Source organism: Centroberyx affinis, unplaced genomic scaffold (assembly GCF_046629955.1).
Source record: "Centroberyx affinis isolate AG114_WGS23_722 - 3 ecotype Tasmania unplaced genomic scaffold, CSIRO-AGI_Caff_v1 ptg001249l_1, whole genome shotgun sequence".
NCBI classification, from domain to species: Eukaryota; Metazoa; Chordata; class Actinopteri; order Beryciformes; family Berycidae; genus Centroberyx; species Centroberyx affinis.
This window is the reverse complement of record NW_027279760.1, coordinates 274,254-291,513: the sequence shown is the minus strand read 5'-3', so window position 1 is coordinate 291,513 and position 17,260 is coordinate 274,254. Positions and strand designations below refer to the sequence as shown.

The following is a 17,260-nucleotide window of genomic DNA, read 5'->3' as shown; positions in this document are numbered from 1 at the left end:
TTATCCTGGGTTAGCAACACATCTGGGGACTAATGGTTCCTCTCATCAATAAGGTGTTGTTCCAAAAATCAGATGTCCAAAGGGCATGAAAATGAAAAAAAAAAAAAAAAAAAAAAAAAGACACATAGGCCTACTGCTGCAAAATGAATGACAGTTTAGATTCGAAAATTAAATCATACTTTTTTTTTTACAGCACAAACCTAATCATATACAGTATATACAGTATATATAAAGCTTACGGGTCTCAGCATTGGATCCTCTATATATTGGCTAATGGCTATATTGAATGATGAACTTCAGGTAAGAATTTGTTAATGGATATATAGTGATTTGTAGTGATACTGAGTGCTTGTTTTCCCAGCATTGCATATGGCACTAATACTTTGGGTAGCAGAACAACACAGTTAACAGACAGCACTGACTTACTTATATCTCTTAGTGTAAATAAAAACAATTACGAGAAACTAGCGAATAGGTACCATAAATGTCAATTACAACATTATCTGTAAAAATAGAAAATTGACTGGTTAAAGTAAGATATAGATCCAGTAACTACTGAGTTGTTTTAACCTTTGTTTAGTGCCTTGCTCAGGGGCATCCCAGCAGTAGTTGTTGATGTAAAGAACTACAATCTACTGGTCAACAAGGAACAACAATCTACGGGTATGTAGCTATAACTAATAGGCACAAAAACCTCCAGATTGTGGTTTTGAAAGCAAGTTCAGACAAAACTATTCCCAAGGCTACAAACACTTACCTTGACACGCTGAATGAACTCTAAGAAGAGTAAGGACCACTGTTTAGCCTGATGAATACAATTTGACAAACCATGTCAACCACAAAGAGTATTTATGCGCAAGTCTCATCATGACGACAGAGAGCTTTATCTGCATTTAGATAAGGCATACTTTGGTTGTTAACCAGATGAGGGATAGGCAACTTTGATGATAGTGAGACAGATCATAAATTGAGTCCACAACACCGCCCGAAGGCTCAACAGTAAATCCCAGAACTCTGAGTTTGAGTGGTATTGTTCTCACGTGGCCAAACAAACCAAACTAAAGGAGTAACCGCTCCAGAGTTTGAATAAACCACTCCATTTATACTTAAATTCACTGCATTACACTACATTACACCACACTACTGTACACTAAATGACACTGCAACTACTTACACTCAGGCTTACACTTATTCCTCACCCAGTAATTTCCAACCTCACCATCACTCTCAACAACAAAGGCTAAAGGTATGACATTTAAGGGCTGAGGGGTTGTTGCAAAATCAAAACATGACTCCAGGAAACAAGAAATATTATTTAGTTGTAGATGTTAGTATACTGATCCATACTAAATGATGCAATTTCATTGTGTGCAAAGCTTTATTTATACAGGGATGGTTAGTTGAGCATGCAGACTCCTGCTTTAGACTCACACCAGTAAATCCACTGTGCAGCATTGGGAGGCTGAATGCCTTGCTCAAGGGACTTTGACAGCCGTTCTGGGATTCAAACCAATTCAACCTCTCCGTCATTAACCTTTCAGCTACCACTGCCAATACAATGACTCAATTCAAAATACTCTGGAATAACATTTTATAGAATAAAACCTAGGCCTTCTATTTACAAAGTGGGCTACTTTTACATGAACAAAATTATTTCTACTATTCACTGTAAGAAGAAAGTGTCTTGCAACATGACAGTGTTTTGAAACAAAGACCAGTCAGTACCATCAGTTAGTTTTGTAATAGGCAGAACAATCTTTTGTCCTATATCATCACAAGCAAACAAGAGAGGAAAGCTATTCTGCCCACAGTACAATATGGCATTGGTACAAGGTACATTGCAACAATATAAGGTACAAACACTTTCAATATGTCTTTATGTCAAATTTATTTTTGCTTTATACTTCCTGTTTGGAGAAACGTGTCTCACGTGCTGCTGTTGACAACAGATTCCCGAGTAATTTCAGAATGCACTTCCTGATCAGATCACCCAGTAATCATAAAGATAAGCTATGATTGATAAGAGAGTAGTAATATTACCTAAACATGATTAGGTGCCAGGTAAATCATATAAGGCCCTGTATCCTTGACCAAAGAAAATGTATAATTTCTGTGTGATGATACAATGCTAAAAACAATGCTATAAAAGAGGGAAGAGGATCATTTCAATGAATACCTAGCACAGCACTGCACAGAAAATTAGGCATTTTCTTCATTTTTTCAAGGAGGAAGAAAAGATAACTTTATTCTTTATTTTTGTTTTGTCTCTTCCAACATGTAGCAACCAAAAATCTAGTGATTGCCTTATAATATAATAATCCATCAAAATGTAATACATATGGTGCAAACACTTTCAATATGTCTGTATGTGAAATTTATTTTTGCCTTATACTTCTTGTTTGGAGAAACATGTCTCACGTGCTGTTGTTGACAACAGATAAGACTCAGTATTGAAAATCTCCAAGAAATTTCAGAATGCACTTCCTGATCGGATCAACCAATAATCATAAAGATAAGCTATGATTGATTATAGAGAATAGTGTATTACCGGAACATGATAACATGATAAGGTGCCAGGCAAATCATATTACACAATATGTCCCTGACCAAAGAAAATGTATAATTTCTGTGTGATGGTACAATGCTAAAAACAATGCTATAAAAGAGGGAAGAGGATCATTTCAATGAATACCCAACACAGCACTGCACAGAAAAATAGGCATTTTCTTCATTTTTTCAAGGAGGAAGCAAAGATAACATTGCAATCTTTTGCTTTGTTGTCTCTCTTCCAACATTGCGGCATGTAGCAACCAAAAATGTAATGATTGCCGTATAATATAATAATCCGTCAAAATGTAATAAATCTCCCTCTAAATTAGTCCAAAAGAAAATAAAAACTGTTAACATAATAAGTATAATGTAATAACATCTTCAGATTTTGTAATAATGCAATACATTATTGCACTGACTGGCAATTAGGAGTGTAACACTAGCTTCTATACATAGAGGTTGTTGCCTCTTCTCACCTTTACACTGATGAAAGCTTTATGCTGAAACATCTGTATCCTCATGCTGATCAGTTAAATATTCCTCAATCACAATAGTGAGTGTCAGTCATCTTTCAGTGTGCCAAGCCTTTCTTTTTTCCAAGATTTTCATTGTATATACAGTGATCCACACCTTATTCAGTCCTGTGCACAATGTTAACCTTTCAAATAGTAATTTTGAAGGATTTAAACTACTGTAGATTTAAAGCAAATCTACAGCTCTCTTAGAAAGCTCAATCATTACCCAGGTTGATTGAGGACATAAAAAAAACATGGCTCCAATGACCCAGACCAATAATTATGATAACATGGCAGGCTCTTTCAATGATTGTATTTTATTTCAGCTAATAAATATTACTGAGCAGCAGTCAGTGTGTAGAAACAATAAGTTCAATATTAAAAACAAAAATCTTCAACTGAATCAAAAGACAACTCAACAACAGTATTAGAACACAAAAAACATAAACCAAACAAATGCAAAACACAAGTAGGCTACTGTATACATGTGGTTTTATGGCTCATATTTCTTTTCCCTATCCCTTCTATATCATATATGATCACACTGGGCAGATTGGGGTTTTAGTACTACAAATATTTCTCGGTGGCAGAGCTGCTCTGGCAGCAGAGAAGATGTGATTGGTTGAGTTAGCCTAGCTACCTTCCAAGTTCAAACTAGCCATACTACACCATACATCTACTGTCAAGGTGCTCTGACCGTCACACTCCTTATTATTGACTGTTTCTAATGTTGACAATCTAGGAATTGAAGTTTAATCTAGTATTGTAATTAGTGTGAGTGTCTATATAAGAGCATCAGCTAAATACGTACAATGTAAAATGTGATTGTAATACATTTCTGAACCTCCTCAGACCAGGCTCCAGGCTTGAGCTGTACATCTCCACCTCATACAGGGTCAGGCAAGCCTGTTCTTCTCCTCCTGGCATGACTATATTGACATAACAACCTTCCATCCCATTACACTCGAAGGTGTTGGTAAAATCTGCAGCGATGTGTGACATCACAACACACCTACCGGAGGACGCAGAAATCACTCATTAATAGGTTAGTTGAATAAATGGACAGCAGATGTCTCATTTTCAACACACCCGTGTGTGTAATTTGGCACAACACACAGTTGTGTTACTTTTCAACACAGCATTCATTAGTAACACCATATATCTCAATCTCTAAAATGCTGTTCTAGACTTTTGAATTGAGGTGTTTTGTGATTTTAATGTTGGGGCATGGTACCCTTGAGGTTAACAATAAAAAGGGAAATGCAATTTGTTTACATTTTCTACAATCGGCAGTCGCCTATAAGTTAGGGAAGTGGGGCTTGTGACCAGGACGTCGCCATTTTGAATGATGAAGATATGTTGTGTTGAAAAGAAGCACAAATGAAAGCCAAGTTTGTCATTTTGTCATTTTATAAACTATGAAAACAAATGTCAAGGGTAACTTCCATTATCAGCCATGACATGTTATCAAAGAGCAAGTTAGGCTAATAAACTTTTTTTCATACACAAAATGCAAGTGAGTAGTTATTGATTCACCCATAAACTACCTGGGATTGGTGTTGCCATTGTTTTCAAGGGAATTTCCAATGCGGATCTCAGATCCATTGAGTTGTTGTGGTGCAACAGCATTGTTGGTTATGCTAATGGGAAACACGTTATGGGTTTTGCGCAGGTCCAGTCACCACCAGGGGTTGTCGTCACTTTGTGTGTGAGTGCAGGAGGCCCGTGCCCATTTGCTGACACGACTCCCTTCAGTGACATTATGTGGAATGCCAACTGAATACAATGATGACTGTGTGGTTTTTCCTTGGAGTGCCAGGTTCTCTCCTGCCAAAAGGAAATAATTACAAAAATTAGCATGGATACATTTCTTTGCTGTTTTCAGCAGTGTTGCCAAAGTCAAAACAATTTGTGGCTTTTTTAAAATGTGCTGTATGTATTAGAAATTTGCAAATAATTTCTGTCACTATCCAGAATCCCAGTAACTTTTTGAATACTTACTTGAATTTGCATCCAAGTAACTTTTTACCATAAAGTTACTTAAATGCAAATGTGGCTTGTAAGTACTGTGATGTGAATAGCTGGGGACTGCCTTGCCTCACAGGAGGAATGCTGTCGAACAGTGAATTGATTGCTCTCACCTGTATTTTATTGACTCTGTCTGGACTCTGGGAGGGAATTCTAAGGGCGTTTTCACACCTGCGCTTTTAGTCCGGTTAAATCTGACTCTGGTTCGTTTCCCCCCCTTGGTGCGATTCCTTTGGGCAGGTGTGAACACAGTAATCGCACTCAGGTGCGGACCAAAACAACCGCACCGAGACCCTTTAGAGGAGGTGGTCTCGGTCCAGTCCCAAACGAACTCTGGAGCGGTTCGTTTGTGGTGGGAACGTGATCCGACCTCGATCCGACCCGACTACCAGGTGTACTCAATTTACCCCGCAGGTTTGAGCTAAACGGCTCCTGTAGCCAGGTATAGCCAGGTATAGCCAGTATAGCATTTTCAAGACGTTTCCTCGAAGTGCATTCGGATTTCTGCTGGTACAGTTTTGCCTGGTATATTGCCCAGATACTAATAAAACAGTTATGAGCAAATGCCAACTCTGCCGTTGCTCCATGTTGCATAGCAATGTGCACTAGTCCAGAGGACCTTCAGGACCTTCTTCCTGTATTTACTTTCTTGCTCCCGCCCCAGACACATCTGACCAATAAGCAGAGTGAACATTCTCACGTTGTTTGTAGTGATGCATTTTGGTTCGCTTGGATTTTTCTCTGCGTGAAAAGAAACCGAACCAAGGGGAAAACGCTGCAAGTTTACAAACTCATCAACTGATTCGGACCAGAGCAAACAAACTATAGGTGTGAAAACGCCCTAAGTCAGAGCCGAGAGCTCACACAGGTTGTTGCAGGGGAGTGGAGCTTTGCTGAGTTTGGGGCAGGTAGCCTGTTCACATCGTGGTCTGTGCACTCATCCTGGGGGGAGGGTGTCGTTTGCGGCCACTAAGACCGCCGGCGATGAAGATAAGTAGTTAGGCTGCGAGCTGGGATAGTTAGTTAGTGGGGATTCTGTTTAGGAGTGCTTCTTTCCCCCCTGCAGATCGTCTGGCTCGCCACTGCCGCCGAAAGCTGACTGCTGTAACAGCTGCGTACTCGGGGCGAATGTGTCCCGTGTGAACTGTAGCTGCATGATGAACATTGCCATACACGGTGCCCGTTGTTGCTCGGGCCTTTAATGAACTTTGTGCACAGCTGTCCTGTCCCTGCCTCCCTGTCGGGCTGCCAAGGAGCCAGGAGGACAGTCGTGCCTGCCAGCGCTGCCGTCAGGTGGAGGGGGGCGCTGCGTTTGTCTGTTGTATGTCTAGTTCTTTAATTATAGGCTAAAGAGGATCTGGGCTGCTGGGGGGCTGTAGACTGCCAGTGGGCGGAGCTAGGGCTATGCCTTACTTTGTGGACACTTATTTATGTGCGGTGCATTGCATGCTATAACTTACTTGACCACTAGCCTTAACGGCCATTTGTTTGCGTTGTCATTGCAGCAACACTCTGCCCTCCGTAGAGCGAGACCGTCATCAGCATGGTGGTGCCAGTTGGACTGTTTCAGAATCAACAATGACCGTTCTATCATTATTTCACTGAGTTAGCGCTTTTTTTTTGTCCAATTGACGCTTGGCATGATTAGCATACTAACATTACTATGATTCATGTTGTCTGTGGATTTTTGGAACATAGGAGGTAAGGAGTCATATTTTGTGTGAAGTAACACCACATCCCGGCGCATAAATAGGCCGGGCCGTTAAAATTCGAGCTGTTTGGAGGATCATATACATGCCAAATTTACCAGAACACCCTTCCGATTAGTAATAAAGTCTCAAATTATATTTTCCGATGTGTGTTTTTACCGATAATTAAGGCAAAAACAAATTCCCAGATTTTTGAACGGAACGTGGCGTGGTAGGAAGGCCTTCAAACAACAACAAAAATATTAGCCTCGGCCCGCTCCTGTGTTTTTCAATGCAAAAATCTCCGCAGCGCGTGTGCAGTGGCTGTTCACTTTGTTTTGCTCACTACCATTTGGGAACCTCTGCCAATATTTACCAGCACCTTTATTACAACGATCGAGGGAGAACAGACATGGACAATCAGATTTTGCAAAGCCTACTCTGGCAGAACTTTATGCTGGTCTTGTCATGTAAACAGGATCTGATCTCAACGCCCTCTCCTCTCTCTGAGGCCAAAGATTTAAGTTCTATCAGTTATCTTTGCAAAAACAACAAACATAATTTTGGTGGGAACAGTAATCCTAGATATCATAAATGCAAGTGAAACAGAGAAACAGGATGTTCACATGATTAACTCAGGATAGGATTATTTATTTATTTAGGATTATTACTATTGGAGTCCAAGCCTACGGCGTAAATTAATTGACAAATGAATCAATAAATTAATTGGGTTTATAGTCGCTGCCATATTGACATTTTTTGGAGCCAGTGCAGCCAAAGCAAGGCTGAGGGTCGTCTGCAGAGCTGCAGTGTCGCCTACTATTGGCCCATAATCGGTGACCTGTCGATCACGGGACAGGCAACCTGGCAATCACCAGGAAAACAACCCCGTTTAAAATCTGTTATGTCCCATTACTGACACAGTTATTTTGAAAATCACCATAAGGGCACACATTAGAAGAAGTGAAATTAGCTACTGAGACCATAACCTTTTGTCGAAAAAATGTATTGAGTTATACATATATATATAAAAAATATATATTTTGAGCGAGAAGTTGGGTTGTGGTTCCATTGACTTGAGTTGGGCAGGATTTGGAGTCTTTTTGGAGCCGGCCCCTAGTGGACGGTAGAGGAATTGTCACCTACCACCACTTCCTTATTGGCTTCAAAAATCACCTGAGGATTTGGTCGATTGGTTGAAATATGCTGTGTGTAAAATTTGGTGAGAAGGCAAATTTGTTAGAGAAATTTTAAGAAAATAGTTGCTGTTGCAAGGTTGAACTGATGATACACTACATTACATTACACTGGCCTACACTACATTATACTACACACTACATTACACTACACTATACTAGATTATATTACACTACACTACACACTACATTACACTAATCTACATTACACTACACTATACTACACTATATAACACTACACACTACATTACACTACACTACAATGCAGTACAAACGGTGTTGTGCTAACAATTGGAACCTTTTCAGAGACTGGTACTTTTCCAGTAATATCAAAAACATGTATGGAAAGTTTATTATGGTCCTGAAATTGCAGCCAATACTGGTTTCAGTGCTGGAGCCTATTAGTGTCCAAAAGAAAATAAATTCATGTAGGCCTTGGATTTGTGAAGTTGTCAGTTTACCAGCACTGACCCAGACTGTAGTTGCAAAACCAAAACATGACTCCAGGAAAAAAGAAATATTTGGTTGTGTATGTTATTAGAAACTGATCCATACTAAATGATCAAATTTCATTGTGTGCAAACCTTTATTTATACAGGGAAGGTTAGTTGCATGCAAACACTATTTTGTTTTACTTCTTCTTTGGAGAAACGTGTCTCAACTGTTGTTGGCAACAGATAAGACTCAGTGTTTAAAGTCCCCAAGTAATTTCAGAATGTATCACCCAATAATCATAAAGATAAGCTATGATTGATTATAGAAAATAGTATATTACCTGAGCATGGCCAGGTGCCAGGTAAATCATATTAGACCATATGTCCCTGACCAAAGAAAATTTCTGTGTGGTGGTACATTGCACAGCACTGCACAGAAAATTAGGCATTTTCTTTGTTTTTCAAGGAGGAAGCAAAGATAACAGTGCAATATTTTGCTTTTCCAGCATGGTGGCACGTAGAAACCAAAAATGTAATAACTGTCAGATAATGTAATAATCCTGTGAAAATATAATACAATCTCCCTCTAAATTAGTTCAAATTTAAATAGACCTATCAATATAATATGTTGCAGGATAATGTAATAACATCTTCAGACTGATTTTGTAATAATAATGCAATACATTATTGCATTGACTGGCAATTACAGGAGTGTAACACTGGATTCTGTACATAGAATATCCTCATGCTGATCAATTAAAGTAGGATTTGAAAAGTGTTGAATTTGGCGACTCCTTGTGGTAGTGCCAAAAAACAACACTGTCTGTCGCAAACATCTTTGCAACCTCTTAGCAGCGTTTGCACTAGGCTACTCCGCTTCATACAGGTAGAATATGTAAACAAAATACTGCTGCAGATAACTGTAGCTCAAACATTAGTTCATCACAGCATTGTACTATGAAGTAGTTTGCAATTGTGACAATTCGAGGTAACAGATGTTTGGGGGATCGCTGTCGTTGTGAACAGCCTATCCAACATTTACTATTCTGATGCTACGAGCTGCAGCTAATAGAAAACGCTACCGCTAACAAACTAGACTAAACCACAAATCGAGTAACGTAATAGGAGTATAATGTGTCCTGTCCACACCTCCCAACACTTCACTCCTTTTCTGCATTGACAAACTAAAAGCAAAAAGGAAAACTGCACATCGCTCTTTCCTTTTCTGTGGTGTCAAGTCAAATACAAAAGCAAAACGGCAGTAAGATCGCCTTTTTATTTACTGCATTTAAATGAGTAAAACGTTTGATACGAAGGTACACGCATTGAGTATGGAGTTGTATTAAATGTGGTGATTACGGCTGATCAAGCTGGCAGAATCCAGGACACATGAACCCGACCCAGGATGCTGGGAATGGGTACTAATCTAAGCAACTAGTCTGCATTCAAACTGCTTCTTCTTCAAGGAGGTTCTATATTAACCTGGTTTGGCTGAAGTGCCATCTTTCTGCCGTAAGTCAGTACGGCTAGTTGCCGGGTCTGGGGACGCAGAGAATGAACAGACTGAAAGCAACACATAGACTAAACCAATTTTCTCCGCGATGGTCTCATATTTCTACTGACAAACCTTTATGGTATCAGAATTAATATGAGGATGATACAATCAGATACAAATTCTACACATAGGGGCTTTAAATATTCGTCAATCACTCAATATTGATGTCAGTCATCTTTCAGTGTGCAAAGCCTTTCGTTTTTCCCACGATTTTCCATTATGTACAGTGAGTGGTACAAACCTTATTCAGTCTTGTGCAGTGTTAACCTTTCAATCAGTAATTGTGAAGGATTCAAACTACTGTAGATTTAAAGCAAATCTGCAGCTCTTAGATAAAGCACAATCATTATTGAGGACATAAATAACATGGCTCCAATTCATGTTACGATCCAGACCAATAAGGATGATACAAAAAAAGGACAACATGGCAGGCTCTTTTAATGATTGTATTTTATTTCAGCGAAGATGAAATATTACTGAACACTAGACAGTGTGTAGGAACAATAAGTTCAATATTAAAAACAGAAATCTTCAACTGAATCAAAAGCCAACTCTACAGCAGCATTATAAAATAAAGCATAAACCAAACAAATGCAAAACACAAGTAGACATACAGTATGTACATGCACAGCATCATTATCACTATACCATTGTTGGCTCCCTGTTAAAATAGTATTCTATTTACAAATAGAACAAATTATAAATATTATTTAGTGGTTTACCTAAAAAAAAAAAAAAGAAATCTCCCTGGCTCATATTTCTTTTACCAATCCCTTCTATATCATACATGATCACTCTGGCCAGATTGCAGTTTTAGTTGCAGAGCTGCTCTGGAAGCAGAAATAATCTGATTGGTTGAGTCAAACTTCAATGGGCGGAGCCAAAGAACCACAGTTTTTCTGGTCAAGTAATGTTATATTGAAGCCCAGTGAAAAATGCAAAAGGTAAAAGAGGAGGAAGCTAATATTATGAAGCCTAACGCTCTTGCTACAAACTGTAAAAATACAATTGCCTTACATACATACTTAAATACATGTCTGAAGCTCCTCATATCTAATCCAGACTTGAGCCGTACACCTCCACCTCACACAAGGTCAGGTGCTCTCTTCTTCCTGGAATGACTATGTTGACGTAGCGACCCTCCATCCCATAACACTGGAAGGTGTCGGTAAAACCTGCAGCGATGTGCGAGATGACAGCACACCTACCGGAGGAAGCAGAAATCACTTAGTCAACTCAGCAATAGGTCAGTTGAATAAATGGACACTCTAAAAGAAATATGTCTAATTTTCAGCACACCTATGTGCCTAATTTGGCACAACACACATTGTGCTACTTTTCAACAGAATATACATTAATAACAGGTGTGTGTGCACGTGCATTTCTGTGAAATGGTTTAGTCCTGTCCTACTGGAACTTGCAGGCGTGTAGCGCGCATAGCGTTTGGAGGTGAGATCACGGTGCAGTGGTGCTAAAACACACACACACAGTGACACGCACCCCCGCCCCCGTAAGAGGAGAGATTAGGAGCCCGACAGGTTAGTCATCAACCTAAACTTGGTCCTTAAACTAAATAGGCATTTAAGTTTTTCAGTTGTGTTTAGCAACAGGAATGACCTGTTGCCAGCTGAAGTTATTTTCAGTTACATCCCTGTTTGTAACGAATATATAACATGTAAATACTTTAGTTTTGATTGATTGAATGGGTCTTGTTTGGCTTCTCTGGTTTCTAAATTTGCTTCTAAACTCCTAACAATAATAATACAATTTATTTGTATAGCCATTAGCTATGTCCAGTGACATATGTCCATTAATTATATATTCACCCATAATCTACCTGGGATTGTTGTTGCCATTGTTTTCAAGGGAATTTCCAATGCGGATCTCAGCTCCATTGAGTCGTTGTGGTGCAGCATCTCTGTTGGTTATACTAACAGAAAACACCTTATGGGTTTTGCGCAGGTCCAGTCGCCACCAGGGGTTCAAGTCGGCTCCTGTGTGAGTGCAGGAGCCCCGTCCCCAGTTGCTGGCACGATTCCCGTCTATGGCATTATATGGAATGCCAATTGAATGCAATGATGACTGTGTGGCTTTTCCTTGGAGTGCCAGGTTCTCTCCTGCACAAAGGAAATAGTTACAAAAAAATCAGCACAAATATATAGTTTTCTTTGCAGTCGTGACAGTTTGTGCATTTTCTTTTTAAATGCACTGTATGTATTAGAAACTTGCAAATCCTTTTCTGTTGCTCTCCAGAATCCAGTAACTTTTAATTTCCTATAGAAGGGTGATACAATTTTTTAGTTACACTATGGCAATTCATTCCTCCTATGAATCATTTAAGGAGAAATTTTGCTTCTTTTGCACCTGCAATAATAATGTAGGATGCAGAGTAAAGGTAGGATTAACTACAATTTCTAATACAAATGAAATTTTGAATGAAAGTTGACTGTGATTCAGTTGTATAACTTCATCTTATGACTTCTATATCTATATCTACTGATTGGGAGAAAATCAATACTAATTGCATTAACTAACAGTCCATACATGTTACAGTTCAAATTCTCACCAGTTGGGGCACGGTACCCATAGACCTCCACTTCACAGAGGGTAAGCGTCCTGTTTAAACCAGGCAGAACCACAGTCACATAACGCCCCTCCACACCTCTGCTCCAAGTCAGAGTCAAAGACCTGCCTGCTGGGATTTGAGAAATAACACCAACCCTAAAAGGGAGAGAGAGGAAGCAGTCCATGAAATAATGTTATACCTGCAGTATATTTGGGGGGGGGCCAAACAGCAAAATCAAACAGCATAATCCAAGTGTTCTGAAGCCAAACGATTGCACTGTGGGTCCAAAAGTCCAATATATACCTCATTATCTCCTAGATTTCCCCACTTGCAGAGCTCTGGTGACCCTACAGCGATCTGGTGGAAGAGTCTCGCTGCCTTCATGTGCTCCTCGTCAGCTCGTACTTCCAAGTTTTACAGTCATCAATATAAGCTTTTTTGGTGGCTATTTTAGAAACCAAGTGGTACAGAGCTACTTTGTGCTACAACAGCACAGTGAAGAGCAGAATATTCGCATCAGCTTTGTAATTTATATTTTATTTTATAGTTTATTGCAGGCATCACTAACTGGCGGACTCCTGGCTTGATCTGGACCCAGTGACGGTTCTGTGCGGACTGCGACCCATTTCTGATCGTTTTTTTCCATGGGCGCAGCTGTAGACCTTAGGCGCAGGTATTTCAGCTCATATGGCAATCGTTCAGCGGAGCTAGGAGGTCACAGACCAGTCACATGTGCCTACTTCACCAATCAAAGCGATTGTTTACGGTGCATGGAGAGATCGCTAGGGAAACACACAGAGAGCGAGAGAGAGACGAAAGCTACACAGAGAGAGATGACAGCATGTCTTGCTCCAAAGTAAGAAAAGTAGATGCAGAAAATCAAGCTTTCAAGGATGAATGGACAGACCAATATGCCTTCATTCACTTCATATGCTTTCATTTCTACATTTACCAACTTTTGATTTTGTGCCTCTGTATGGGAAACATCTCACAGTCAAAAATGCCCTCTAGAGGCCATCTGACGAAGTGCATCATCTCACTAAGCGTTACCTGACTGACTGACTGACTGACCTGAATTTGCCTCATGATGCCCTCGGCTGCGCTGTGGGAAAAAGTGGCGCCACTATGAAACAAAATGTAGCCTACATTGTTTATTTTATTTGATAGAAAGTCATAGCCTACAACAACTACATATAGGCCTCTGAATCATAGCACAAGTTAGACATTATGATACTAAGGACCTTTGATGGGAAGAAATTTTAGTGACTGGACCTCCTTGAATTTTAGTTGAATACCTCTGGTTTATTGGCTAAAGTTGTGTGGTACCGAAAAGTTTAACAAAGAGTGCAAATGTCATCGCTTGGCATCTTGGGTATCACGTAAAATTTGACTTTCCCATTTGTATTTATTGGCTCATTCAAGCACAATTTACCCATAATTACAATATTTCTGACAGCATTTGAAGACAACATCTGTATACTACTGTAGTGCTGGTTGGCTTGGTGCAGAACAAGTGTGGAAAATCTAGAAGATAGGCTAATGAGGTAAATATTGGACTTTTGGACCTACAGTGCAATCTTTTGGCTTCAGAACACTTGGATTATGCTGCTTAATTTTATGGTCATTTTTGCCCTTTTTGGAACTGTACAGAAACTGCCTCCATTCACTCACTGTTGTTTTGGAGAATGCTGCAACGGAGCAGCACTAGCAAACTCCCTGTGCGTTATATTGACATACAGACTTCACTAGTGTTCCAACTGACATAAGGGTGAGTAGAGAATGACAAAATTTGCATTTTTGGGTGAACTATTCCTTTAAAGAAACAGGGTTTTGACTGGAAGGTTGTAGGTTTGATTCCTCAGACAAACTGTGAAAACCTGGACAGGAAACGTGAATGAGTAACAGTCTCTCCTTCCTCCACAGCTGCCATTGTACACATGAGCAAAACACAAAGACCTCAATAGTTCCAGTGGAAAACTGAGGTTATAAAGTGTGGCTCCCAGGTGTGAATGTATGGATCTGTATGAATATGGAGCAGGGCGGAGCTGAAAATGAACATGTATGGATGCACAACGGAGAATAGCTCCTTAGCCACTTATTGTATAACAGCACTAGCTGTGCTACCTCAGATCCCTGAAGACATTACATTGAGGACCCTGGTCTTAGCAAACAACATCAATAATGTTCTAGATTCACAACCACAAGGCTCACAAATTAGCACATATTCTCAAATTATTGCTGCCATGAAAGTAAAACACATTAAGGGTTACAATGATTGTCATTTTAATCATTTAGACTATTTTGATTACAAAATACTACGACTGTCTCAAATTTTACTGCCAAATTATACTATGGAGCTGCTCAGCAGAAGACTAAGGTTGTGCTGGGCAGCTGCCAGGTGTGAATGTGAGTCAGGGCATTGCTAGAAAAGATAATTAAGCTCAGTCAACTTTCCCTGGATAAATAAAGCAAAAAAAAACTTTAAAGAATAGCTGTCACTTTTTTCAAATGCTGGATATCTCATAAGTCTTCATATCCACTTACACTGGGTTTGCGGCACCATTTTGGAATAAAGAGTTCCCCACGTGGACCTCTGCCCCGTTGATCCTTTCCTCACAGCAGTCTCTTCTGTTGGTGATGGTGATGGAGGTGACAACGTAGGTGTCCAGCAGGTCCACTCTCCACCAGGGGTTTGTCTGTTGGTCAGTACAGCTGCATGATCCAGCCAAGTAATTAGATTCACGGTTTCCATCAATGGCATTGGAGGCAGCACCATAGGCTGCCCATGGTTCATTGATGAGGTCTGACTGGGTTGCTCTTCCACGCAAGGCCACATTTCCTGTGAATGAGACAGAGTTGAAATACACATAAAAAAGTAATGGAAGGTTGTTTTCTGAGTTAAGATGCTTGTTAGTCAAAGGATGACAGCTTCAGCACACTTTATAATTGTAAAACTTGGTCTAAGACCAAAAGCTTGATGATTATTATTAAGGTTTAGCCATAATAAATTGTGCGGAAGCTGTCTTCCTTTGACTAACAGGATATTACAGTTTTAGCTTTCAGCACTCTCACTCTAACATCATTAAAAGGGTGTTTCAACAAATAATTTGCCTTAGTACCATTTTTTCCATAGATTGCCATAGTTGGTGATGCCTGATAAACAATATAAGCTGCTGCTTAGGGCACTGTGATCACTAAGGTGATCCTGCTTCATCCTGCTTAAATCTGATCAATTTTATGTATAGATAATGTCCGCTTGTTAGCTATCTAGCTAATCAAAGTAGTATCTGTCACCTAACACAAACTCACAGTTTTATTGTTAACACATCTCATTTGCACAATAGCAAACATTACATGGCTAGTAGTAGTGCTAGTTGCATTAACATTAACATGCTTTGCTTAATTAGCTTGCTTGGTAGTTAGCTAGCTAACAAAGCCAAAAAAACAGTTTTCAGGTTAACTGAGCCAACTCTTCTCAAGCTAAAATCAAACTTTGTGGTGCGTGATTCCCAAATTTTGATTCTGACTCTGATTCTAATTGTGGGACTTATTGGAATCGACTCATCGACCCAAAAGGCTAAACCGTGACTTGTCCCGTCTTCATGTTAAAGCAGCTGAATAATTGGTCAAGTGGTACGTGTCTTGACAAATTAAAAAAGTAGTATCAGCAGATACCAAGAGTCGAGTATGCTTATTTTCGACAGACTTATTGGTTGAGAGCTGACCCAACTCTTCAGCTTGTTGGAGACTAAGAGTTGAGTCTTTTGGAATCGACCCTCCTCCAATACTCAGAGTTTTGGTGTAGGGCCTACAGGCTAGAGCTAAAGATGGGTTAGGGTTACAGTTTACTGGGCCACAGTAACCTAAATTTGGAAAATTTGGTTCTACTTAATAGACTTTCACTTTTACTTATAACATGACAGAATGGACCTACATCCACCCCACAACAATCTTTATCATATCCCTCTCTTTTTCTAACCTACATATTATATATTTATCCATTATTTGCACACAGGCAATTCTGTAACTGACCTCCATGACAGCACCAGTTGTAGTTGCTAGGAGATTTACGCAACTGCATACCATGTCATAGTGGTATAATAGTATTTTTTAATCAATCACATGCCATGATTAGAGCTCTCTGGTACTGAAAGCTATACCAGGTGATATTTTATAGCAAAGACACCATATTAAAAGATCAAACTTACTTAAAGTGATGGAAGCCATGCATGTTCCCAGGAGAAGCAGCAAAATGAAAACTGTGTTGTGTTTCATTATTCTAGTTGAGACAGACAAGGCAGAGGGTCAGCACAGTAACAGACAGTACTGACTTACTTTCATCTATTATTGTAATGAAAACAATTACTAGAAACTAGCAAATAGGTACCACAAATGTCAATTACAACATTATCAGTAAAAATTGAAAATTAACTGGTTAAACTAAGATCGTAGATCCAGTAACTACTGAGTAAGTACTGAAGCCAGTTGTTTTAACATTTTGTTTAGTGCCTTGCTCAGGGGCATCCCAGCAGTAGTTGTTGAGGTGAAGAACTACAAACTAGTGGTCATCAAGAAACAACAATCTACGGGTATGTAGCTATAACTAATAGGCACAAAAAACTCCAGATTGTGGTTTTGAAAGCAACTATTCCCGAGGCTACAACCACTTACCTTGACACGATGAATGAACTCTAAGAAGAGTAAGGACCACTGTTTAGCCTGATGAAT

General features: G+C 39.5%; 1 protein-coding gene across 1 annotated transcript; it reads right to left on the bottom strand.

Moving 5' to 3' along the window:
• Positions 1 to 11,019: 11,019 nt before the first annotated feature.
• On the bottom strand, positions 11,020 to 16,807 carry LOC139648716 (fucolectin-1-like). The gene is made up of 5 exons (XM_071524926.1): positions 16,741 to 16,807; positions 15,077 to 15,371; positions 12,533 to 12,687; positions 11,804 to 12,083; positions 11,020 to 11,170 (listed from the first exon to the last, which is right to left on the bottom strand). Exons 1-5 carry the CDS (start codon positions 16,805 to 16,807, stop codon positions 11,020 to 11,022), a joined length of 948 nt encoding a protein of 315 aa, XP_071381027.1.
• Between the last annotated feature and the right edge of the window lie 453 nt (positions 16,808 to 17,260).